This window comes from Neodiprion virginianus, chromosome 6 (genome assembly GCF_021901495.1).
Source record: "Neodiprion virginianus isolate iyNeoVirg1 chromosome 6, iyNeoVirg1.1, whole genome shotgun sequence".
Taxonomy (NCBI): Eukaryota; Metazoa; Arthropoda; class Insecta; order Hymenoptera; family Diprionidae; genus Neodiprion; species Neodiprion virginianus.
The window spans coordinates 10,119,364-10,147,011 of record NC_060882.1 but is presented as its reverse complement, the minus strand read 5'-3'; the positions used below and the strand labels follow the sequence as shown (position 1 = coordinate 10,147,011).

The 27,648-nt window shown below is 43.2% G+C and overlaps 1 protein-coding gene across 1 annotated transcript in view; it reads left to right on the top strand.

Moving 5' to 3' along the window:
• Positions 1-722: 722 nt before the first annotated feature.
• Positions 723-27,648, top strand: part of LOC124307662 (zinc finger protein rotund-like) — a 68,459-nt gene continuing 41,533 nt past the window's right edge. The window contains exons 1-4 of the mRNA XM_046769596.1: positions 723-1,067; positions 2,255-2,506; positions 19,861-19,929; positions 20,017-20,068. Coding sequence (XP_046625552.1) covers positions 738-1,067; positions 2,255-2,506; positions 19,861-19,929; positions 20,017-20,068 — 703 coding nt within the window. The 5' untranslated portion in view covers positions 723-737. The remainder of the gene's footprint in view (positions 1,068-2,254; positions 2,507-19,860; positions 19,930-20,016; positions 20,069-27,648) is intronic.

The following is a 27,648-nucleotide window of genomic DNA, read 5'->3' as shown; positions in this document are numbered from 1 at the left end:
TTCTATACATATATATATATGCTGTGTGTAAAAAACAAGTATTAACAGTAATGAAACAACTCGAAGCAATTTAAACGAAATTAAAAGTTTTAATAATAACCGTTTTCTTTCTTAAGAAATTTAAAAGCGAAAAGAGGAAGAAAAATAAAACGTACTGTGTCTTACGGCAATAATATAATAAAATATGGAATATGTATATAATACACGAGAGAGTTCGTTATTTTAAATATAATGTTACAATCAATGAATTGATTAGCATAATCTAACATCCAATGCGTGATTGGAGGACGGGATAATAATATAATATAAATATATATATATTATTATATAAAATAAATCTACTTAGTAGAGACTCATATTTAACCAACGCTATTCGTTTGTTGTAAAACTTAAATTATAAAGCATAGGCCTATTAAATACACGTACATATGTATAAATAATATTTATAAACCTACGCATGTACACGTCACGGTATGAAATACAAACGTATGTGTAATAATAATAATAATAATAATAAGCGAAAAGGAGAGAGAGAAAGAGTTTGCCAAAGGTAAAGAGAGTTTGAGTGCAAAACGAGCTTTCTACGTAAAACGTGTAACATTAACTGCGAAGCAATCCGAATACTTCAAACAAGTATAATAAAACGAAAAGAGTAAAAGTAAGATAAACAATTTCGATAATCAACGCAACCCGGCCTGTCCGAGGTTCCCTTCCTTCGTTCGCACGACAAATTCATCATGTCTACGGTCAGTGTTGTATCAAATTCGTCGGTGGACGTTGATTCCGATTCGTCGAGCGAAATGATGCCGGTGATGACGGACAGCGGTGACAGAGATCAGAAATTTATACTACCGAACGAACTGTACAAGAGCCTGCTCGCCAGTGCGGTGCTGGGAAAAACGGTTCTCAACAGAAATCTCAATCTTAAAGATAACCTGGCCAATCTGAAGGACAATCTAAACGCTCTCGGTGCTCTCAAGGAGTTGAAAGATTTGAAAGGATTAACGGTCAGCAGTGTTCCGGCATTTCCGAGAAACTTGGCGCTGCACAGAGAAGATCATGACGAGGTTAAGACCGTGGCAGCGGTTCCTTAATATACTCCTTATTCGCAAAAAGAAAAAAAAAAAAAAAAAACATCACTTTTTAATTTTTTCACGATATTGAAAATCAATTCTTTGCACATCATCCCAAGATCGCGAGAGATCGATCATTCGTTAACTTGGCTATTTCCAAACACAGGGCCCATTTAATTAAATTAAATTTAACTCGTACGAAAGAAAAAAAACATTCCAACGTAGGAGAGCGACCCCGTCTCAGTGTAGAAAAAATTTCAATGATTCGTATGGTTAAAGACACGAGCAGTGGAGAAAAAATGATAGATATAGAACGAAAGAAAAAGATGGTGTGATTTTTTAATGGCGGAACCGATTCTGCAGGAAAAATTGCACGAGAGACGAGAGGAATAAATAAAAACGGGACTAGGTAGAAAAAATAAAAAAAAAACAAACATAAAGTAGCCGAAAAGCGAGACCGACTTGTATTCTGTCCGGGTGTATGAAACGCGGTCGTATGTATTCTAGTTTAAGTAAACTTCGTTGTATGTTCGAAAGTTGGTTTTGAATCTCATTCAATTTGGTTCCTTTTATCCTCCCTGAACGGACGACCGCGCACACAAGTTGAATAACCCAGAAATCGCAGGTGACATTATTACTCATCTCGTCGTCTCCAAGTTCATCCCCTCGTTTCGTGTGCCACATATCATACGAAACCTCGTTCTTTATTGATGCAATTAATAATGCATCATACAGGGAGCGAAGATATCTCGCATGATCCCGTCACCCGTGACGCGAGAGGACCGAATACATTCAGCCGTCATCTCTTAATCTTCCGTGAAATCAAAATCCATTTAATTACACACGCAGCTAATGGCTCGACGGACTCAATTCCCTAATTACTATAAATAGGTACCGACGAGTTTACGGCTCGGGTTCGTCTCATTTCCGTATATCTTTCTCTCGACTGTGCACACGCACACACATAGGCATATATATGCTATTATACTTGCAGCGTTGAATTCGCGTTACACACGCGACGGCCAAAAAGAATGATATTGCACAAACGTCATTTACCCTATAAAAGAAATTCATTTATCATAATTAAAATACAACATTATACACGTGAATATACAACACAGTTGTAACAAGAATCATGCGATATTCACCGTATTATTATTTTTCTTTACATCCTATTGCAGAAAGCTTCCTTCGCATGGTCGGAAGGGGGTGAGGAGGGTGGAGGGGGTGGCGGGGGTGGCGGCGGAACCGGAACCACCGGGGGTCCAGGAGCTGGGGCCGGCACTGGTGGCGGGGGTCTGGCCCATTGGGTCAGTGTCATGGCGGAGCACATCCACAACCCTCATGGCACGACCGGCGTCGGAGGTGTTCATCATCAGCAGCAATCGCCACCCCAACCGCCGTATCCCTGGAACAACGGGATTCCAGCGGACGTAAGTTGACAAAAATCATAAAATATTCTCTTAACTAGTTGAAACACGTTATTTTGCCAGATTGATTGTATTCAGCGTGATCCGAAATATTAGTTCTAACGAAAATATTCCCATGAATATTCAATTCGAGTGAGTCGACGATGTCGATTTCGTAAAAAAGATTGAACTTGGAATTAATTTTGTCACTAGATTTTTCCTTTTTTTTGTTCTCGTTTCGAATTAAAGTGGCACAGTTTGTTGTTTAGCAGTCGGATTAATAACTTTTGATATTCGTGCTACCGATTGGACAGCTGGTGTAAGATTATTTCATATTTTGATTAGAATAATTACAACGCAAGAAGCTCTAATTCACAGCAGACACACTGAATAGAATAAATCCAAACAGGCGGAAAAGTCCTTGTTTCACGAAACTTTACCGAACGCGGTTGAAGTTTCGCATGTCAACGGAAAAAGAAACTTCAAGTTTCACTAACGTTTTCACCCTTAAGGATGTTCCGTGACAGAGAGAGGTGTGGGTAAAATTATTCCGAAGACTATGATTCGCGGCAAAAAATTTTTGTATAAAAAAAAAGTAATGACAAAAAAGAAAAGCAAGCCTCAGACTAAAGGCGTCGTCAGTTGAGAGTGCAAAGAAGTAAAGAATCTCGCGCTATGGTTAACCGTACGTCGCTCAGGGTGCGCCGGTTTTTCCTTCCTGCATAACTTATGGGATTAGATGCTCCAGCGAAGTGTATACGGAACAGATTAGTCGCGTTTGTAGGTAAAAAAATAGAAGAAGTAAAGGGAGATAGTCAGCGCTCCACCGGCCAAAAAAGGGTTGCGTGAAGCGTTGTTTTGCATATTATACTTACACACCGTGCGGGCACAACCGGTATACGCATCTGCCGGAAAAAATTTCCGGAAACTATGAGGTGAACAAAAAAAAGAAAAAGATCCCGGGCAAAAAACATTCGGACGAGGGAAAAAAATGTCGAGCAGCAAAAAAGACCCGTTGCAGCGTCGCTGCTGCTCATTTGAATAGATCGGTAATGGGCGCCCCGTTATATACTTATATGCTTGTTGCATCGTCGGACTATCGTTCGCATCATACGCTTATACACATGTCACGTACAATTATGTATGCGTTTATACCTTCGCGCAAAACCGCTCTTTATACAGGGATGTTCGCAGCGTTGAACAATCGACATTTCCTTTCGATTGTTCTTTCACTTTTCTCTCGTTAGGTCGATTCCTCTGTGACCCGGGTGATATTGAAATTTCAAATTTTTCTTTTGTCACTCCTCGATCCTTTTACCTTCGATCCGTTTCTACGGTCTGTAACGAGTCGGCTTGAATTTTACTTCATTTTTTTCGTCTTTGATTCTCTTTTTTTTTTTTGCCATATTTTTTCTGTTCGGATCGTTTTCATTTCTAAATTTTTTTATTTCTCCGTTTCCTTGCCGCATTGTTGTGCCGCAGGGGAAATTCTGTGGGACTGTATAAAAGTTTCGGATAGATTTGGACCGTTCTTTATCCTTGATCGACCTCTTGTTCTTTCATTTTTTCTGATCTTCAATTTCGCCTAAGTACACGAGCTAGGTACTCGGGCACGTCTTGGACGGCTTGTTCCCATATCAGCAATGCAAAAATTCAAATTTCGAATCATTAATAAAAATTAAAGAGACATCAAGGGCCACCCTTTTTTTTTACTGTTCTCGCGCTCAGGGGCGCGGATCACGGCACCCCTAGCAATTCTTTTTCGTGCGGGTAAGACCCCTTTATCTTACCTGTAGGGCATAATAGCGTGAGACTATGGGCCCTTTATGCTAGGATTCTTAGGATCATCAGCATAGACTAGTGCGCCGCCACCCTGTCTATAAGAATCTGCATAACGCCCTGTGGCCATTTTTTAAGGGCGCACCTTCTGCTCTTTCTCTTTCTCTCTCTCCTTCTGTTTTTTTTTTCTATTCTTCGACCGATGTCTCCTACCTCCATGGGACCTCTGGGAGCTGCTGAGAAACAACCCGATACGTATTTAATGGTGATGAAACTGAAACGGGCGCTAATTTCCTGCCTGACAAAAACCGGCTACCGTGGACACGTTTACCGTTTCTACGTTTACATTAATTTTGGGTAACTGCGGTAGCTGATTCTTTTCATCCTTTTTATCTTTATTAAAGATAAGATTTTTTTCTTAGTTTAGAAAGACAGAGAGACAAAAAGTGAGATGATTGACTCCTGTGCGATGCTGCATCTTTTTTTTTTTTTTTTTTATTTTTCCGGACACTTTTTTGTCCGTATTTTTTTTTTTCATCGCTTCTAACCGGTTAAATTTATGAACCGGTAGGAAACGCACATGTAGATATAACGGGCTGGGTAAGGATGCTACGTGCGCTTGATGCGGGCTTCTTCTGTATCGGTCTACGCTGCATGATGCAGGATACACTGGTGTACGAAGATGATCTTGTACGTGGTTACTTACGTATGGGTATATGGGCCTGGGATTCGGAGGATGTAATCTCCCATTTTGTTGCCATTTGCCCAGCGGGTGGTCAACCCTTTTAAGCCTTGGCGCGCATTTTTTACGCATCTTTGGTTATAATCCTCTAAAACGCTTAGAGCTCTTTAGGCTAATTTCTTTTCGAACCCCGCTCGATCTCTCCTCCTTTCCATCTCTCTCTCTCTTTCTCTCACCCCTTATTTTTCTTATTCTTGCACCATGCAGCATACCCTTATACACGTGAGGAGGTGAAATGCAAAATGCTCTTTCGCCCAGCAGCAGCGTTACGTGTGAGAGAATTTTTTTTCTACCGCCATCCAGCTAACCCTCAAAGATTATGTAAAAGAGCCTGCACTCTCTAGAAATTAAAATAATGGTTCCCCCACTCTTCGCGGCTAAGCGTCAACGCTGCAGCAGCCACTCCTCTCCTCTACCACCACTACAACCACCACCACCATCACCATCACTGTACCATTGCATCGCGAGGAGGAGAGAGAAGGGGGAACAAAAAAAAGTACGGGAAAAAAATTTAGAGAGAAAGAAAACCCCGTTCATTTTTTTGATCACGTTTTTTTGTCTTCGGGCCATGCAAATCGCGTTGCAACGGTATTTGTCTAGAAAGGACAAAAAAAAAAATCTGTCATTGTCTAACTGCAGAGATGATGAAAAAAAGGGTCACAGGGTGCCGGAATGGCTAATGAATTTTTCTGGGGGTTTCTTCTCTCGTAACGGTGTCGCGAGTCCTCCGTATGGAGGCAAAAAAAAAAAAAAAAAGAATGGCATACAGAAGTGATCTTTCGAACGAAATTCGCGACCGGTGATGCGTGGTGTTGAAAAAATGTTGCTCTTTTTTATCGTCGAAAGATACCAAGCGTCACGCGAGCGTCGTAACTGGCATGTGAATTTACTTCTTCGTTGGGTCTATATTACGTGCTCTAATGCATGCTCGATGACTTGGCTTGAGAATTGTGACTGGAAAAATAGCATCCCGCGGGGCGACTTCCCCTCCAATGGCTGTGCCTTCGGTTTTGTTTATCTCTTCCTTCCTTCTTTCTCTTACCGCGTTATTGTTTTCCGCGGTGATCGGTAAAGATCAGCAAACAAAAGACGATCGGTGCGACAAACAAAAGATGGTGTTGTCACCACGATCCCATCGCCTAACCCGTGTCACAACATTTGTCCCCCAAGAAAGTTTATGGGACTCGACGCCTTTTCTATCCTCCTGCTGCGGACGCCAGATTTTTCGAGGGATCCTAGCCGCCGGGGATGATTGGTGTAAAAGAGAAACGAAGGGAAGAAAAGTGTCCCACCGATCCAACTTTCGGGTATGAACCTTTTGAGCATTTTGTTCCTTTTCTTTTTCTTTGTTTCCCTGCTCCTTCACCTTCTGTTCGCCCGTCTTCTCGTTCCTGAAATTCATTGATCACTTTTTTGAAACCTGTACCAGAAAACGCGGTGTGTTATACGTATCTAAGACGAGCCTCGGGTCAACGGCACACTGTGGGCCAAAAAAGGCGAGAGGGAAACAAGAAATGGGGAAAAAAGTGAAACCCCTTTTTTTGGCAAAGTCATTGAACTTTCGGTCTGAGCTTCGTCTATCGACTAACTGCTTCCGGAATCCCTTGAAGAGCGCGCGCGCAAAAAAAAAAAAAAAATAAAAAAAATAAGGCCGGGATTTCTACCGGTAACAAAAAAAGAGCAAATATTGAGTCCGATATTTAAACGAGGTTCGCGGTGAATTCACGAACACACGCACACCTCGCGTCGCGTTTCCACTTTGGCAAGGTGATCCTTTGCTCGCTCGCTGTCACCGAGACCCCCGTCCCTCCCCCTTCCTTATCGCCTCTCCGTTGGCTAACCGGAGGAGCGTAGAGGTCGAGGATACTGCCTATTTAATATTCGAGTCTTTTTGTTCAACCCTTTCACCGTGCGGAGAAGATGCTGCGTGGCTGAAATCGTTGTTGATTTTTTTTTTTTTTTTTTTATCCTTCGTTCTTCTTCCTCCGAGAGGGTTGGGAAAAAGGTGCGGGGGGCTGCTAAACGCGAGCTTCGAGGCCTAGAGCGCATATGTAGATTGAGCAATTGTCTTGGGAGATTTTTTGGTGGGTCCCGCTTTTTATGGTGGGGTGTCCCGTGAGAATCTCGTACTCATATAGCCGTCGATTTGCATACAGCACGGATTATTTAAATCGTTTTCTTTGCTATTGTAAGGACTCCTTGTTTTTGATGGAGATCCTGCGGAAGGAGACAACTGCAGCGGCGCAGCCGCGATTAGCAGGTCCTCCTGTATAAGATTCGGCTTTCGAGAACACGTCGTCGAGTGTTCTCCTTTCAGATTGAAATTTTTATTTTTCTGTCTCTCCTCTCCTCTTCTCTCTCTCTCTCGCCCTTTCGAATCAGCCTTTCGAACGTTCGTCCTTTTCCTTTATTCTTCTCCTTTGTACGAATGTGTGTGCGCGCGCAGGCATGCGTTTGTTTTCTTTGCATCCGTATGTGTATGCACGTTATACGGACACTCGGTAATTTAACTTTTGAAAAAACAAACGTTGACTCGAACCCGCATATCGTTTCAGACGACGTGACCCGCCGTTTTGTACACACACACACACACACACACAGTCACACACATGCAGATGCATAAACGATCCTTTCACAATAATTTATTACCGTTACATTCAAAGTTCGCGCCCTCATTAAAATTCTGTTGCAATTTCGGTGAAGTCTCATCAGCGTCGTCGGCACCGCTCAAAAATACCTGATGTCACACAGCACAATGCTAATGTACTTATATATATTTGTCTTTGAGGATATAAACCCGAGTCAATAAATACATCGAAGAAAATCAGCTGGGTAAACAAAAATAAAAAAAAAAAACTCGTGCTTCTGCATTGGAAGAGTTGATATTTTGTTCAAATCCCGGAGCATATCAATCTTGATTTCATTTCTTGGGATGAAGAATATGATTTTTTTTCAGACATTTATTAACAGCGAGAGACTACGTTAACATCGTTGAGAATTTGAAACCGGAAGTGACGATGGTTGTCTGCACACAAGAATTTTACCACAAATTCTCACAGTATTTAATAAAAATTGGTCCACTCTTCAAGGATGTGTAAAAATTATACAGGAATGTGAAAAAAAAAGTTTGAAATGAACGAAAATTTTTTCACATCGGCTTGAACTTTCGTAAAATTGTGTTATATCACTTTTCAAACTGAAGTCGAATCGGGCACAAGCTAAGACGCGTCTGCTTCATGTCACAAAACGAACACGTGGCCTGGGAATAATGAGGCTCACTGTCTTATGACACACTCTAAAACGTATAGCGTATAACGCGGCGTGCCGGTGCCGTGACGTGAGAGAGATACGGTGAACACGGAGCGCATAATATCACCGAACGGAAATTAATAAATACAGTAAGTAAACCGTTCGAAGACTCTTGTCTGCGGACGATGCTCTTTTTAAATTAAAAAACCGTGAATCGCTGCGGTCCTAAGTATAATACAATTTTTTCGCCGTCTTCTTCGGGCGAAGTGATCCTCGACTGTGGTGATTATATCAAGGACAATTTCCTCGATCGGTTGTTGAGGCCACACAATATGGCTTATTACGGGACGAACGAACGAGGGGAACACCAAACGCTCACGGCGTCCTGCGGTGGTCGAAAAGCAAGAAGGATGGACTGGGCACGATGGAGTCGATATCTCGTGCTTAAATGGTCCGCGTGACCTAGTGGGGAACCGACTTTCCCCGAGGACAACCCTTGAGTTAACCCATCTCCATTCCACCCCATTAGCCGAGGGTATATAGGTTCTATCGCGGCCGGCTTCCGTTGGTACCGGAGAAAATCGTGCTTGAATATACCAGATCTAGGAGTGTGTTTGACCGCGTTGATTATCAATTAGCGTTTACACTGGCCTGCAGGAGCCTGGGGTTGGACCCGAGCGATGCGGCCCTCGACAACCACTCGCGAGTGGTTTATTTCCAATTTTATGGCCCTGAGGCTGCTTCTTAATAGACCGTTTATTCACGCGATTGCCACGGGTATTCGAATAGTAGACGAATTTTCGTACGAGTCACGCCAACGTACTAAACGCGTGTGCATGTGAGTAGGTGGGCACTTGACAGTCCAGCCTACCGGGTAGAAAAACAGTGTTGAAATCATCGGTTACACAGACGATTCATTTATTATTTGAAGAATTTTTAGTGCCTGTTTGGTGGCAGACATTTGAAATTATACAAGTACTGCCCGTCGTAGGGAAAGAGAAAGAGAAAGAGCGAGAGAGGGAGAAGGAGAAGCGGGGGAAGGATAGACTCGCCGAGTCTCAAGTGGCAATGAAAGATTTGTTGAGAATCGAAGTGTCAAGACACGGTAATCTGGATATCGTAATGAAGGCGTCGACAGTTTTATAAAATTTCACCGCTGACGTTGTGCGCGCGCGGTAGGTGGCACAATATGACCACTCTTCAAAGGTGCCTGCAGTTCATCCTTTACAGTCCAACAGAGATTGCCTCATCCTCGTATTTTACCCAGATGAAGAACTAGCCCTCCTTTCAACGTTCACTCATTACTCACATATGTATACGTATATTCGGTCGGCTTTATTTCAAGTAGTTACATCTTCCAGGAATAACTTGGTTAGTCTCTCTGCTCGGCGTGGGTATATGACTGTATCTCACTTCGCAAGTACCGATCAATCACCTTCTACATCGGTGGAACAAAAAATTTTACTTCGGTTAGATGAATCTGAACATTTTGCCGGATAATTCTCCGCGGATTTTATAACGCGTTGAAATTTTTGTGCTCAAGGTGCGATTGGTTAGGGGATCTAGTCAGGATTTTAAACAAGTTGGCGAAATAAATATTGTAAATGAACCCACTTGGCGCTCGTGATCTTAACGCGAACCACGTGTGCGCCTACACTGCCAACGCTCGTGCCAACTTTTGGCCAAATCAGTCCATATATCGACTGAACAACTATCATGTACTGGGAAACTACCCTTGAACTTTGTATCCGTAAAATTGGATCAGTCAATGGTAAACTCAACACCAGTTAGATTCGACGCTATCTCTTTGTGTTTTCTTGTGCCGCGCGTTATGCTCACGCGTCGCAGTGAACATTCAGCTTATAGTTTGCTTTGAAAGCTTCCAGATATGTAGTTGCCCTCTCCATTGCTCGTGGATCGAATTAAACTGATCTTCATCTTCCACCACGAACTCTCTGCGTTCTCCACGTGAACGCAAATTCCTATACATTCCTTTCTCCCAAAGTCGGGGTCGTCGGTCAGAGCGATGGGGGTAGTACAGGCTTAAACCAGAACAGGACACCCTTGGATCATGGACCGAGTTGGTTCGCGCGCGTATTTAAGGGACGCTTGTGTTGTGCCGGGTTCTAGGGAGTAGGGAGGAGGGGTAGGAAAAGGGAAAAGGGTGAAGTAGGGGAAACGGGGAAATGCAGGGGCTGGGGTGAGTAGGTCAAACTTTACGGCCGAAGCGTCTAGACGTCGTTGCGCCCCGTTCGGAGCAGTAAAACAGTTTTAAGGGGCTGTTTTACTCGCGAACGAGCCAGACGAAGACGGACGCGTTCAGCCGGCTATTCGCTAAACGAGGAGGAAAGAATCGCTGCACCGAACGGGATGAAATTTCGTAATTTCGTCAGAGATGGTATATCGTTTACTCAGCCACCCGTGCCGAACGGGTTGTCACGGAAAAGTTCAGCCTTGTTTTCACCCCCGCAATCGACGGTGTTGTGCAGATGCAGGCGCGTTCGACAACGAATAGGTGTAAAAATTGTTTAAGAATAAAACGACTAGACCGCGAGTGTTGAGTCATTCGTTATTTCAGAGTAAATTAGTCACGCCTGATAGTTGCAAGATAAAAAAAAGAAAAAAAAAAAACTTTTTATCTGCAAACAAGTCCGTTGAACGAATATAACTGCAAGACTTTTTCTGTTTTTTTTTTTTTTATTTACGTTCGTTTTTTCTACCGTGTTACTTTTTTCGTAGTTTTTCCTTTGTTATGAGTGCAAATTTTTTTCCAGTGAGTCGGATATTTGCAAACCGATCGATAATTGCTCGAAGCTGTCTGTTACTGTAAAAATGTTTCTAAGATAGACTTTACTTTTTTCTCTGCCCTTTTTCGAAACGATGGCAGGCTTACATCTAGTTATAAGTGACATCGAGGTAACTGAGCATGAGCCGTCATGATTCCAGCTTTCTTTTACCGCTGTCGAAGCTGCAATTCAGAATTCAATGTTTTTTCAGTACCGTCTAATCGGGGGAAATTTAACCTGTAATAAATTTTGCTCGGTTTCAACCCTTTTTATTATGCTAACCCCCCCCCTTAAATAAGCATGCTATTGAGTAAGCGAGTGCCAGAGAGAGTGAGAGAAAGAGAGGCACTTCACGACAGCTGAAGAGCACCACACGTGGCTTGGTAAAGGGTCACGCTGAATGGGTGTAAAGTTGAAGGATTGTGATTAAGAAAATAAGAGTATAACAGAAGTAGCTGAGTAACTGTAAACTCGCCTGGCTATATTTCCACAGTAATTTTTAAGCTTTTCCAATACATGAAATTCCGCAATCGCGTTGAAGGTTATTATCGGTTACATCGAAATGGCGGGACAAGTAAACGGTAAACTACATTTTCACAGTAAAAGTAATTAAAAGAGTTTATTTAGTACGATGACATCGCTCGAAAAAATGTGAACTCGGTCTAACGTACTTTAGTAGCTATTTTTTAATCTGAATAAAGTATAACCAAGGCACGTGCTATCTGGGCCAAGCATATAACCTCCGTGCCCTCATCCAGATTCTCGTTTGCCTGACCATTTCTAATGTCATTAAGTCCATGCCTCTAACACTGATACGTATGTAATCGATATGAAAAATGGTGCGCTGTGCCAACAAAGTGTCGAGACCAACTTCGTGCCGTGGTCCGAAATTGAACCGTCATTGATAGACGGTCGAAATCCATAAGATATCTGGTGATTCTGAATGGAACCTTGCACAAGTGTATAAAAAAAGTCAGACTGAAAAAATAAAGTCGCGAGGTTTAATTAGGCGCACTAACTGCTGCCAATGACTTGGAAGCTTTGTAATATTTTGTGCGCAGCTTGAATCGCACTTCAGACTACTGCAGATCTCACGAACGTTGAACGATGGAAAAAATTTGGGGGAGGCATGAAAAGCGGTTTGTCTCATTTCGCAATTTTATTGGAAATACAAAGTGACGCCTACCAACATGTGAAAAGTGTAAGTTGTCGAAGAGTTATCTGGTAGTACAGTGCAGAGTTTTCGGGAAGTTCTAGAACGACATATGTGTTATCTGGGCCAAGTGTAACCTCCGTGCCCTCTCCCACACTTCTTGTCTCGAATAAATTTCTCTCTCTGTCTCTCTCTCTCTCTCTCTCTCCTCCCCCTCGAACCGACACTCGGTCAGTTAGTCCCCTCGAAGAAAGTAATCTGTCTCCGTCTCGCCTCGTCTCGGTTCGTTCCTTCCCTCGCATTCGGTATCATCGGTTCGCTCGTCTAGGCGACGACTAAGCAACACGTGGTGACCGTTCTAAGCCTGCAGTCAAGTGTCTGGAGCATATACACAAACGCGTACCTTAGACGCCGTGCTCCGCACTACCACCCAAGCAAACCTAACCTAACCCTAGCAACTCTCTCGAGTGTTACGACTGTGTTTATGTGTTGGTACAAAAGATAGTGTTACAGTAGTTAGCAGCTGAGGGCATACAAGATGTAGGGAATTTCTAAGCGGACGCATCCTTTTCGCTTCGCGCCATCCTCAGTTTCTCAGCCTTCGTTGGAAGCGGGGAAGCGTTGAATGAAATTATTCGTCATTCAGATCGCAGTCTTGGTTTTTCGACCGACCGTCGAATTGGCAAAGGATATTTGTATTCTAGGTCTCTTGGGTCCTTTCGCCCAAGAGGTCAAATTTCCCCACCACTCGAAAACTGCGTCATAGAATCTCATCGAAGAGCCGATCAACGGACAGACCACTGGGATTAGAATTAAACTGATTTCAGGTTTACTCGATACGTGTATGTTATCTGGGTTTATACGATAAACGAGAAACTAGGTAGGGTATACCTCTGTATATCCATCAGTTTATGGACTTTCCCGTCTAGCCTGCAGCCGCGGCTGGTGGATGTTGGCGGAGACTGTAAAATTTTTACTGCGAATTGTCTGCAGACCTAGACTGGCGGTATTATGACTATAAAAATAAAGAAACAACGGAGAGTAAAGCACGGGGGAAAAGGGAGAGAACATGTCTAGGTCAGGCGTTTTATTATTTGGGCCAAGCGTTCCGATGCCCTCCACTGCGCGTAAGGGATTTCACGAATGAAAAAATTTTTTTTGGCCACGGTGCCGATGCCAGGTCCGATATTCATCCCTCCGAAGCGATATTTCGATGCGCGACAAGTTTCGAGGCCTCGAGTATTATCCCCAAGACAATCTTGGCCGCGCGGGGCGAGCAAAGATCAACCAACCCCACGATCCGAGGCCAACTGTTGAGTTTTATCACCCCAAGAGCATGAGATAGGCCACATGTGTCTCCTTCCCGCACCCTTCGCGCAGTCTTTACTCCTCTCGTCTGGTGTTGACAAAAAATACCGAAAATGATAGCGCGGCCATCTTTAAGGCCGTGACGTCTGTGTGGGAACACATGTGTTATGGATATATTCCTAGCCGAGTTTGTTACGCTGCTGAGGGGAATTTCGGAGCGAACCCGGCTCCTCGTGTCTTCTTCTCCTTCGCCTGCATGCTCCAGCCTTTTAGCTCCGTCACAAACCGACTATCCGGGATCCCCTGATACCAGAAGTCAAAATTAAACTTAACGACTCCACGTTTCGTGTTTGAATATTTTATTGCACGTCCGTTTTTATCTTTATCATTTTTTCACTATCGCTTATTAGAGTTGAGCTGTGTGAAAATTCTTCCGCTTTTGTATATTTTCGAGTAATATTTGCTTAATCGTTGCGCAAATCTGCGTTTGGGGAAGGTGGTGAAAAAAATAAATAACAGAGAATAGATGCAAGATTAGCGAAGCATCTCACTTTACGTGCGGATGAAGGCGAGCAGAGGCGGAGAGAACGGGTCGTCGAGTCGCGCGGAACACGTCTCCAGAGTCTGTTAGGGGACCTGAGAAATTTAAATCTTGGAAAACAATTTGTGGAATCTTTGCCCGTTTCAAAAATCCCGACCGCGCCTCCTTAGGAGTCAGATTTCTTGTCGGGACACTTTGAAAAATTGCCTGGTGGATAGGGTTTTCGACATTTGAGTCAAAATCTTAAAAGAGTGAGTGATAAATTGAACGCAGCTGCCTCAGCCAGCGTTTAAGGGTTACCTATACTGGCTGCACGTGGGCTGGACAACCCGTGGCACAAGCAGAAGAAAATAGGAAAGAAAAAACGAGACTAAGAAAACATATTTTGACTGCAAAATGATCCGCGATAAATCGTGCTCGAGTGTGCGTGACTGTATTTTTGTGCGTATAACGTGTATTTATACACGCATACACGATTCGGTGAAAAAGTTGTGCTCCTCGGTGAATTTTTATCAAAATCTACTAATAGCGTGTGCACGATTTTTATCCTGTTCTAAATGTAAATCAATTTATAATTGCCAATCGATTTCCGTCCCCGCGGCTATATTTTTTTGTTTCATTGCATTTATATCTGGTGTCTTCCTTACTTCTCGCGTCTTTACTTAACCTTTCAAACACAAAGGTTACAGGATACCTACCACACAAAATTAAACATCTCACGCACACGATCCGGTATGAGTCGAATCACCGAACGGTCGAGAAGTAATTTTTCTTATTGCAACTATACTAGTCCAATTTTCAATTATACAAGTTACGCCGACGAATCCAGACGCGCTAAACCATCAACGATCAACGATCGACTTTGGACGAAAATATGTAGTAAATCCGGTTTTTCAAGACCCGAGCAACCTTATCGGGTCACACAATTTATGCTACGAATTTCACACACACACACATTTCTACCTACAGAGGTGTAGGTAAGCAAGAATATATATTTATTTAGATATTGTGTAAACGGGGTTGATATATAGCGGCGGCGGCGGCGTCGCCGATGACGTAATCGCGTCCGTTGGGCTAGGTCGCGGCGCCCTCGGTCCTCCTCCACCTCCGCCCCCACCTTCACCGCCGGCGAGGCATCCAACCTCCCCCCATCCTCGGCCCCCTCCTCAGCCCCATCGCCTCTCTTTCGTGCCGAAAAAAAAGAAAGGCTCGCAGAAAGGACGCCGGGCGTCGTGGCGCTCTTTGGCTGATCAATACACCGCCTCGTACGCCGACGGACACGCATGTGCAGGGCTCTTCTTTCGTCGTTGACTATTTTTTCCTAATTTTCTCCTTTTTCTTTTCGTTTATTTTTTTCTTTTCTTTTTTTTTTCATTTATTTATCTTTTTTCCCCAGTGTGTGTGTTTTTTTATCTTACTTTTTTCACGTTTTATTCTCTCTTACTCGATCTCGTTGTCTCCTTCTCGCTCGTTCCCTCGCGCTTTCTTTTATCTATTCTGTTCTCTTCTCTTCTCTCCTCTTCTCTTCTCTGCTCTTCTCTTCTCTTCTATATTCCTGGATATTTTTTTTTCCCCCCGTTTCTTTATGCTTTTTGGATTTTTTTCACCATCCACCCCCGACGTTCGTCCACCTTCCACCTTCCACCTACCGCGTTCTTTTGTGTACGCCGTTTTCTCTGTACGTGTATTAACGTGTCGTACTGTATCGTATCATACCTGCGTACTGCGACCAGCGCCGATACATGTAGGTACGTACACGCATACACACATGTTCTCTACTCTCGGTTATATCAGCATGGCCATGCAAGTCGCAGCTCTCATGCCTAGACGATGCAAGGCTATAAGCTGTACCGGCTCTCTGGTCAACGAGACGTCCCCGCGTACTTGGAACTCCCTGACACAACCGACCAATCAAATTCCTTTTATAATAATTATAGTGAAATGTATGTAGTTTCTCATCGTGGCTGGCGGGTCTGGTTATCCGAATACAATTTAAAAAATAAATAAAAAAATAAAAAATGAGGAACGACGCGCAGATGTATATTCATGGGTATATTTTTACTAAAATATCTCACTCGGCATATTTCACACGCAGAAACGTATCTAAAGAGCTTTTCTTATCTAATTACTGGATGCCGTTGCGAGTGATAGATTTCGAGTTGATATACGCCTAGCGCGCATCGCTCGAGACGAAATATTGAATGACCTTATCAGGCCATGCGGTGAACGAGCCCTTGCAATCAGTTGCAGAACTAATTGATACGACGAGAGAAACGGCCGAATGTCGAAGGGTATTGGCTACGAGCGTATCATCGTCGATGAAAGATTGAGCAACGAGAGGATATTTTCAGAATTTTTATTCAAAGTTGCGTTTCGGTCACCGTGAAAATTCCGCAGGTATCAAAAAATTTTATCATACCTACTTGAACGAAACGAGTGCCGGGCGAAGTTCGGTCGATATGCTAATTCCAATTTGGCGAAGTCCGGTTAGATTTCTTAAAATTTATATGAGATTTTCAGGGATATTCTATTTCTTTCACTTTCATACTAACACCGCGAAAGCCAATCGATTTCTTTCGTTGCATTGTTTAAACCTTGTTTAATTTCGCTTGATTGTATAATTCGTCTGAGTCATAAATCACAAATCGTCTATCCGGTATTATGACAAACTGGGAATAAAAAGTGCAGGATGTAGCGGACCGACGCGATCAAACCGCATTCAATCGCAATTCTCCTCCTCGTGCCTACAATGTGTTGAATCATGATGTACCTGTACGCTTGCAGCTGTACGGCCGACAAAGGGAACATTCACTCCGCGGGCCCCTCACAACCACCGTATGCCGTCATCTTGACCCCCTTTCTGCGGATTGGATGAAGAAAAAAATCCGATACACCTTTTTGCACCACGCGTTTGAGGGTTAAGATTCGAGGGTATTCGAACCGAGGTTTCGTCACGTTTCGTGCGATCTTCGATCCCGGCGCACCTGTGCGACACATCCGTCTTGAAGAGAGCGTAACTCTGTTCATTGGTTGTTACATCATCAGGATTTTACCGTTTTCGACGCCTGCATTAAATCCGAAAGTAGAGAAGAGACAAGAAACAGGAATATCGCACAGATTTTTCTCACACCTATTGTATGCGGTTTTTTTTTTTTTTTTTCTTCACCAGCGTTTCTTCATCATCGCGGAAAGTGGAAGTGAATGGAGGAAGGTTAAACAGAGGATACAGGTGGACCGAAGGCTTGTAAAAGGTTTTTTCCTCATGAAAGAACCGCGCCGCGTGGTCAGATCCTCGTTTTAATCTTAATCCGTAATGGTTTGTTCGGACATTGTGTCCTTCGCACGTCGAGTTCGGTGAGGTCGACGGAAATAGAGACGGTCCGAGTTCTCGGGCGCGGGGCAGCCGCCGGAAGAGCAATTTTTTTTCAACCTCACCGACTATCTTTTTGCGTCTAATATATTTTTTCGTCATTCATCCAATTTCCGAAAGTCTATACACCCTGCTGAAAGGAGGGGTCCATCCCCGGCATTCACCCTCCCCCCTCTGCCCGTTATAAAAAACGATATCCTTCCTAGTTTTTCTTGAAAAGTCCTGCAGCGGGGTGCGTGGGACATCCAGTGTTGCATCCGACGAGCCCTCCTCCCCCTTCTCCGTCGACGGTCCGACGGATGGACTCCGCTTTCTCACAAGGATGATCCACCGGACCTACTTCTCTCCTCGTACACTCGCCACCTGTAGCCCCCGCCGTTTCACCCCTCATCCTTGATCTAAATATAGGACTTTCCCACTGCCCGAGTCCTCCCCGTCATCCTAACCGCGGTGTGTACCCACTCGGTCAAGGACCACACTTGCTTAAACACCGGGGTAGCCGCGCTGATGGAGAAAAAATCAAAGGATGACCCCCATTTCCCTTCCCAGGACCCCTCCGCACGTACGTCCGTCTGTCTGTCTGTCTGTCTGTCTGTCTGTCTGTCTGTCTGTCTGTCCGTCCGTTTGTACGCCAGCCGGGACGCGAACTCCCTCTTCGACATGTTGACCGAGTATCCACCCGACCTGGTGTCTCTGGGTGCATCGGCACGTAGGCGAAGACATGCTCCGCTCGCTCCCCCGCGTACATTTACTGCTTCCGAAATATTAAAAACACCACGTATATGTTTAGTTCACGCGTGTGGTCCGGCATGTTCGCCCATGGGACCGTACGCGCTGTGGGGTGGCCGACGTTCGCTTGTGGGAACAGCGTATACAGGTCATTTTTCAAGAGACCACATATCGGGATGGAAAATACAAGGTGTCGGATATCTTTAGGGCGTATTGTGATTTTATCGTTCAGGCTTCGTGATTACTGGGATTCGTCCTGCGATTTAGAAAAATTTAGCAATACCGAGTTGGTCTTCTTTGTCGACGAGGATTTGGACACGTTCTCGGAGATCCAACGATTTATTAGGGTTGATGCAAGCTAGCGAAGACTTCTTCTCTTGACTTTCAAGAGTTTCAAAACTTCTCGTTTCAGAGGGATTTTTTCCTTGGGCCAAGTCTTTTCTAATCAATTAGAGAACAAAGGGGCAAAATATGTGAAAAATGGAACAACTGCGTCCACTTGATTCGCTGATCGTATAAATCTTTGTACGATTACGTTTGTACAAACGAAACTATTTTCATTCCTCTTCTTCTCCCCTATCGACTCCCCAAACAAGTAGCTCTAGATTTGGCTCTGAACAACATCCTTTGCCTTTCTAAAATTCGGTCGATGAGGTTGAGCCACTGTCGACGATGACGCAAATTCCTGTTATATAAATAAAACGCACACCCCGTGTCCGTTTTCACTCCGTCCCAGTGTGGACGACGAGTAAACTAGGTGTAAGGGATAGAGAGAGCGATGTATATAACGAGAGAAGAAATACTTGAGAAAAGATTTTGTAATCTGAAACTTATTCGCTCGAACCGAACGGAGCACAGGCTGGGTCGGGGCGCGTTCATCACCATAGAAACATTGGGATGAGATGCTCAAGGTCACACCCCCGCCAACGCCGACCCAGCCTCTACCCTCCTCCCTCCTCCACCCCCGCCTCCCTCACCCTCGCGTCCCGCCCGCTGACACCGTGACGCGCACGTCTGTGTTTTGTCTAGACCATCCTGTGCCCACCCCGTGAAACCTGGGCGGTAAACATCCCTCTCGTTTATGCGTGGAAGCAATTATTCAGCTGATTACTTCCAAGGTGAGGGGATCTCGAATCAATTTTCAGTCTCCGGTTTTCACGTTTCTTCCTTTTTTTACCTCGAAAGGATTTTTCTTTCTTTCCCAAGCTAGTTTGGAGAGAGACGGTCTTCCTCTCTTCTCATCGTCGAGCGTGGCTTTAACACCTCGTTGCCACCTGACGAGTTTCTGGAAGATCTCACCTCGGCACTCCGGCACGCTCATTTTCCCCGATAAGCTTTTCTCTCCTCACCGCAATTCCGCGACGCGGGTGAAAGGTGACATTGCTAACTACACACATAGGCATGTTTTTTGTTACACGCGTATCGTGCCAATTATCGATCATTACGATTCATTCGCTGCGTATCGCTTCGATTAGCCACTTCGTTTTGCTGAATAACCGCGATAATTGCATCTTTACATGATTCGCGATTATTTTTCTTCACGGGTATACGGCTATTATCGTAATGACTTCGTTCGTCAAGGAATATCGAACATTTCCGTTCATGTTGCAAGCACTGAAACAACACGCGAACGTATTGCGTGAATTTTCCTGAAGCGAACCGCGGTTCTTTCTGATTTACGATCATCCGATAACGATAACAATTTTGTATTTCTTTTTCAGCAATGCAATCCTCACGAGAAAGACGGAGATTATTGGGGCGGCGGACGCACCGCGAAACAAGGCTACGAGGTAAGCTGAATCGTTCCAAAATTCAATCAATGTCCCGCTCAGTTAGTCCTAAGCTCATATCTGTTCATTCTACTTGGTCAATCCCAGCACTTTTTGTTACAGGCCAAGATGAACGCCGATCACAATCAGCTGCAGAAAGGTGAGTCCGGAAAATTTGTCGTTTCCTTGGCGTAACCGCTTGTCTATATCGAAATAATATATTACACATTCGGCGAAGGTATGTCTAAGCGTACGATGAAACGGGTGCGAGACAAGTCACGATGACGGCGGTGAAAAAATAAAACGAGAAAACATCACGCAGGAGTATAGATTTTTTCCTCGACCTCTTTGTCTCTGCTGATTCTTCTTCGGTCTGTTGAATTAATTCGCATTTTGCCGAGTGGCGCGCGTTCGTGTGTGTAATGAGCACCGAACGATAGTGATATAATGAATCGTGTGTTCTCACATGTTTTTGTCGTCTGTACGCCTAATCGTGGAAGCATGACGTCACAAATGCAAAATCGGAACCGGTTCTTTTAACAGCCGTATGAATATATATACACATACACGTGTATATAAATGTGTTCGAGCAGACGCGTGTATGCGTGCTATATATTCATGTGTTCGTGTACTACGGATAGGAACGTCACGGGCCTGCATACCTAATCTCGAACCGCCTTCACCGAGCGAGGTTTGATTATAAAATATGGTTCGCATCTCGGATGACCGTCTACTTTTTAGTAGGTAGGTCGGTTGGTCGAGTCCCGTCGCCAAGAATTAGCGAATGGACACTTGAGAGCGTTTCGTCTAAAAATTTTTACGCCAGACGGTGCAAAATTTATCTGCGTTTTATAATTTCAAGGTTGTCTAGATGCTGCAATGCACTTTGTTTGTTTTTATGCAGTCTCTGCGTGTAGCAGGACCAGATAATTAGTCATCCTTAATTAGGATATTGAATCCAGGAAGTAATCGAAGGACTAATCCAGCAACAAATCTTTCCTGTTTACCAAGGTGCAAGATACCAGCGCAATTCTCGTTTCCGAACCTACCAATACCTTTGCATTGACGAACAAGCGACGAGATCGTATTTAAAACTTTGACACCGCGATGTTTTCAGAAGGCTACTAACCGATATAGAATAGTGAAATATCGTAGGGTCTACACGAACGGTCCTCGTACATAGAACGAAAATTTCAAAATGTTTAAATTCCATCGCCGTGCAGGCATTTTGTACTATTTGGTAGACGATTATAATAATAGAGGCAAAATAGCCCAGGGCATAGAGTCGAGATGGGACGTAGATTTGGGCATCATGCGATCTGTGCATTAAGGGGGCTCCCCCCAATCTTGAGCTTCTCTCTCCTTCTCTCTCTCTCTCTCCCTCTCTATTTCTTCTCTCTCTCTCTCCCCCCCTTCCTCTTTATTCTCTTCGTCTCGTGCTCGCGCTAGTCCGAGGTCTTGCGCAACTGGGAATGAACTCAGATGCCTTGAAGCGCCTTCGGCTATTCATGCTAGCCACGGACGAAATAGGAGTCCGAAATTATAATTTTAATAAATAGTAGGACCTACGAGATGCCCATACGATACCCAAAATGGCACTCGCGGTTCCAGTTTGCCGTTCCATGCTCGTCCGTTTCTTATATTTGCCAATAGGCTTGGCTGTGAATGAATTCTAATTTCAATTTCGATTCGACCGAGGCTACGCGCGACAGAGTGATATATATATATATATATATATATATATATTTTTGATTTGGCAGTCAAACGACGGGATATATATATATATATATATATATATATAAAGGTGAAATTTTGCCTCCGTTAAGACGATCGATGATAAAATTTGAGGATGATCCGTCCGCATCGGTAGTTCGAGTCGTCCTGATATTTTCGTGGGATATCTGCAGGGTTATTATACTCGTAACAGTGGCATTGAATAGCAATGGTTGTGCTAACGGTATCGAACTTGAAGAGTAGAACACCTTGGAGCGAATGGTCCAAATGTCCAAACAGCATTATGTACTATTCACTCAGCATTACCGTAAACCGCGTTGATTCTGTCTACGTCAACCTCACGGTACCAATCATCGTTTCCTTCGACTAACTGGCGTCACACGTGACGGTTGGACCTTTTCAACCTCGTCTCTCAACGTGTCGCGCTGTTATTATAACACACAGAAGGAAGTTTGAGGGATATTCCAGTGAGATCAGAATCTTGAAACGACGCAAATTCATTCCTTCCTTATTACGCTGTGTTTCCAAGCACACGCGTAACACCCGATCGAGCTGGAATGAATTGGGACGACGAACTGGGCCGTAGGTTTAAGGTGCTGGTGTAAGCCGGCGAATTAAAAGTTGGCAATTGTAACGCGAACAATTCGCAAAGTCTTGGTACTTAAGTCAATGGTGCTTAATACCTGCATGCGCGGACCTACGGCCACACAGCCTCGCGTTACGTAAAGGGTAAAAAGAAGTCTGCGCGCGGTAGCATTGGCAGTGAAAACGGTTATGGAAACATGACTCTCCTTTTATGATCATAGACTCTGATTACTCAATTTCTCTCTTAGGCGCGTAAGAAAAAATGGCGGGCAGTATACCTGCTCGCCTGCCTGCCGTGCAGTGCCTAGGTCAATGCTAATGCGCACATACAGGCTCGGCTTGTTGGCCCGTGATTTTTATCCCATACACCTACACGCTCCGCCGTTACAAACACCGAAACTTTACCTCACGCCGTACGGCTGCAATCGGACAATTTCATCATCAATTGCAGAATGACGAAATCGATCCTGGGACCGTCACTTTTCAGCCCCTCTTTTTACATTTACTCCTGAACCATTTTGTCCCTCTCTCTCTCTCTCTTTCTCTCTTTCTCTCTTTTCTCTTCGTCTTTTTCGTATAAAGGACGGTTTCATTCTTCGATGGTAATTACTTAACTTAACTCGGTACCTCAAGCCCCGGCTTGCTTAATTGACGTACGGACGGGTTCGTTCGTTCCACGCACGCGGTTTATAAGGCTTGTAATTTTGAAACGCTGAAAGGCGGAAGAAGTCTTAACGCGCCGCGGCGTTACCCAGACGCCGAGCAAGTTCACCCGACTTATCGCAGAGGTTTCCCCTTGGCTGTCCACGTTCCCGAGGTTAAAAAGTATACCACTGCAAATAGGTGTAGAAGATAACTATACAAATATTCCGAATTTAGCTGTACCAACGCTGAGTTCATTACCGAGAAGAATATTAAAGCCGGACTTTTGATCTACCTTCCTGCGTTGCGTATCAAAGCTCAAAAAGTCGAGAAATGACTATGGACGAATATATCCCTGATCTCAAAAGGCTGATTAGATAAATTATTTCGCTTATAATCAGAGACCGGCGTATTCAGGATTTAGACACAAAGGTGGAAAATCCATTCCAACATCCCGCGGGGCGAACACGAGTGAGAAGTCGAGCGAAAATGAAAGAGGTAAGAAGAAAAAAGAGGAAGACGTGTTGTATAAAATCCGGTTGAAATATCGCAGAGTAATGTATGCATATTCCATCTCGTTAATTAGCCACGTCATACATATATATATACATATATGTATATATACATATACAATACCTATATATAAGTGTGTGTACAATATATAAATATACGGTAACACGAGTAGTTAAATATTGAAAAATAGTCTGCAGCCTGTCGGACGCCAAAGGCCAAGGGAATGCCTCTGAAAGTTCCTCGGCTGCCCGGGACAACTCACCTTTTATCTCGAAGGTTGCGATTCGCGAAGGGAATGACCCGCCTCGCGACGCGACTTACGAAACGGGGAGAAAGAGGTAAGGGAAGGTAAGGGAAGGGGGGAGGGGGGAAGGGTGGGCAGGCACAGGGGGGACGTTAAAACGCTCGAATCCGTATCAAAGGACACCGCGTCTCTCCTATGATGATGGCCGGTGCATTAAAGTCATGCACCTGTTATGCCGAGACGTTGCAGGAGTAGCCGAGAAGAAAACCGGCAACACTCCGAAAGAGAAGCAAGAGCAAGAGCCGGCTGCCGGCCAACGCGGCACGAACGAGATTCGTCTGCCAAGTGCACACCACGGAGGGAATGGCTACCGTCTCGGCTACCAGTCACGGGACACAAGGATGGTGCTCCTCTCATACTCTCCTGCTGACCATGCCACGCCATGCCACGCCATGCCATCCCGGTCGAGACGCGGAGAGTCACTCTCTTGGGCTGTAGCAGTATTTCATGTTTTTGCGTCTACTGCAAAGTTTACTGCCAATTAAAACTGTCTGTGGGTCCCCTGATGATGCGAAGGTCCCCTTTGCTCCCGGGACCTCCTCAACCTCTATCGCTACCCCACGCCGCTCGGCAAATATGGAAATTCAATATTATCGGCACTTTACTGTTTTCTTTGGGTGTCTTTAAAAAAAAGAAAAAAAAAAAAAAAAACAATTTTAGTTTTATCCTTTTTTAGATTCAACAATTTTTACTAACATTTTCACCTCGTTTTCCCAACTCTCGCCTTCGTCAGTTTCAATCTAAACGGATCGTGCCAGTTCTATCGTCACGCGAATTTGACCAAAACAGAAAATAAATCTTAGCGTAGTCATAAACTCATTCGAATTAATTATAGTTGTATGAACTACTTTAGCCACACACCGAAATAAAAACAAGTTTGGCTTTTCTTTTTTCTTTTTTTTTTTTTTTTTCTACATCGAATCAGGATATAACTCAATTTCGTTCCGTTTTTCAAACACCACCTTGCATGTTTCGCGATAAAAATGTCCCATTTTTATGTAATAATTGCAAAACCCAGTGACTCAATCTATCTACTAATTACCCGTAACAATTGACGTGAAATGGCGGGAAAAAACAGACTCGTTTGACTCTTTCACATACGCGTCGACGATTACAAAGAGAATGGAATGGTATTCTTCGTCGTCGATTGTCTAAGATCGTTTGGTTAGTAATACGCTATATCCATCACGATAAATTCGATACCGAAAATCGTTACGTAAAAGGCACTCGACGGGTGTATGACGTGTATCTGTATATATATATATACATACATATATATACGCTGTGTCATGTGTTCCATGATTTTGCCCGATTGCCAAGGTCAGTTGTTGATTTTTGAAAGTATCTGCATGCAGGTATGTAGGACCGGTTTTAGTGGCTGGTTATACGTGTACACACGTTCGAATAGATTAATTTGACGCGTTAACGTGTCTGGTACGTGCGACAACTTATATAACGTACCTACTGTGACCTCCAAATTTAAAATTGCAGCCGGACTGGTATTGACCAAATCATTACATTTTGTTATTAATAAAACGAATCTTCTTCGCTATCTTCGACTAATTTCGAAAAACCTGCGCCCCAAACGTTGTTAGCGTAATATATGGGTAACACGAGAATAGTTCTATACAATTATGTGTAATTTTATTTTATATACATATACATATACATTAGATATTATAAATCGTGTTTAGCCACGTTTTTCGTTTTTCTTCTTCGCAATCTCGAGGTACACGGCAATCCCGGAATCCAATCAATTCGTCGACACTGACACGAATTCACCTGTTTCACCATTGAAACACACGTACGGATGTTTATTCGATACACGGGCAATGGAAGAATATTTTTTTTTTATCTATTTCTTTTCTCAAGAACTATCGTAAAAAGTCGTCGCGTATACCACGCAAAATCGGGATAGGTCATGGTTTTAAAATTATAACTGCTTACCTCACAGCAAACTTGCATATATATGTGTGATTCTTTTTTGCAAACGACCGCACAAATTTCTGAATCCTGACTAAAGAAAAAACAAGTTTCGGTATAAAACAAATTGCACACTTTCTCACTCGTTGTAGTAAACTTGATAGAAAAAAATTTACGTTCCGTCTGTTCTGATATTGGGATAAACAGAAAAAACTCGATTCAATTAAATAAAACATAAGGATGTTAATTGATCAGCGATCACTGATTTACAAGTTTTTCTCTCACTGCAACGAGTTTTACAACAAAATACAAATTAAAAAGTACAACAAAACAAAAAGTATCAGCACACTGCACACACTCAACTGCTATTATTTTATACAATCTTATTCCGGGTTGACCGAATATATACGTGGATTTAATGATCAGTCCGTGGTCGTTGTTGAGGCAGTTCGGATGAAAGTTTTCGTCTTTCGGTTATCATTTTGTACAAATATCACACCTGTATCAATGGTTTGATTTTTGCACAACTTCATGACTTGACCGAAAATCGCGACTGTTACTTGCCTTTTTTTTCTGCAAAATCGATTTCGTGCGTCGCGAGAGATTAGAATCGTACACAACTAACGGGCAAAAAGACTGGTGTAACTGACCTGGGCAATAAATTTGAAAAAAGTAAACAGACAAAAAACACGCAAACTGTAAGGTCTGAAGTGCGGTGGTTTTTCATTCATCGTCATGCTGCTGGAATTTCAACTTGATTATACAGGTCATTATTTACGATCCAATCGTTTTCTTTTCTAAAACTATACACATGTACCTATGCTCGTTTTATTACGTGGTATAAATATACCGAGTGAAAGTAAATCAGTGATAATTGTTAATTAAGTACGATATCAACTTTTTATTTTGATCATATATCTTTTTTCTCTGCCAGGTATTCCCTGAATTTTCTTTCAACCAAATCTGTGCCCGAATGCAACGTCAGTTTGTCTTGTATGCAGTTTTCAGCCAACTATTTCCTCGTTACAATTCACGTTACGTCAAATTTTCAAACAGCCGGAACAAATAGAAAATAGAATGAGCATCAACGAGTCGTGACGGTCAACTCGCTCGTGTCAAACCAGAGAGTTTGTCGGCTATAGTTATTATCTCCGTTGTATGGTGTGTACATTGAATATAATATAATACAGCGCTATAAGCGTCAACGCGTGACAGAGTAGAAAAACAATTCCATGTGTACAATGAAAATAATTGTCGAGTTCCCACGCTCATCAGTGCAATGATAATTTACAACTATGTATATGCAATATAATGTATGATGTACCTATATGTATAATATAACAGCGGGCAAATTTACCAAGCCTAACAATATACTCCGCGTAAAATTGACACAAATTTTTTATTCATAACCGCCGCTGCTTTACCAAGATAAATCAATTTATTCGTAACGGACATTTGTAATCTTACTTTCTTCCGATCGTACGACGGTAAAAGAAATTTCCATTTAATTTATTGCTTGTTATTCTCTTCCTCGAGTCATTCGGTCGAAAGATTATACAGATCCACGTGGAGAAGAGGTATATTTGTAATTAGAATCGAAAAATCAGCGATTAAAAAAAAATCACGCACATCGCGAAATTCGTCGCTGTCTTTTTTGAATTTTTTTTTGACTAAACCACGTTTGCTTTGTTCAAGAAAGAAAAAAAAAAGAAAAATACATCCGCTGGGCCGTATTTGATCGCCTCGAAAAATTTCTTCCCTTCTGATCCCTTTGTGGTTCGCGTTAAAAATTTACGGTTAAAAGAGGTGCGTGCATAATAATGGTTCGCGTTATAAATTGTTGGGAACAAATCGAAAGGTAGAAGGATAAGTAAGGTAAGAAAAATGAATGTCAATAATAAATAGTAATAAACGAACGAAACCAAAACCTTCCAACTTGGTTACGAAGCCGCGGGCGGTGGGCTATGACGTCATGTGTTACTGTGACACTGATCTTCGGAGCATGGCATACGTTGCCCACGCACCTTACAATCCGTCTA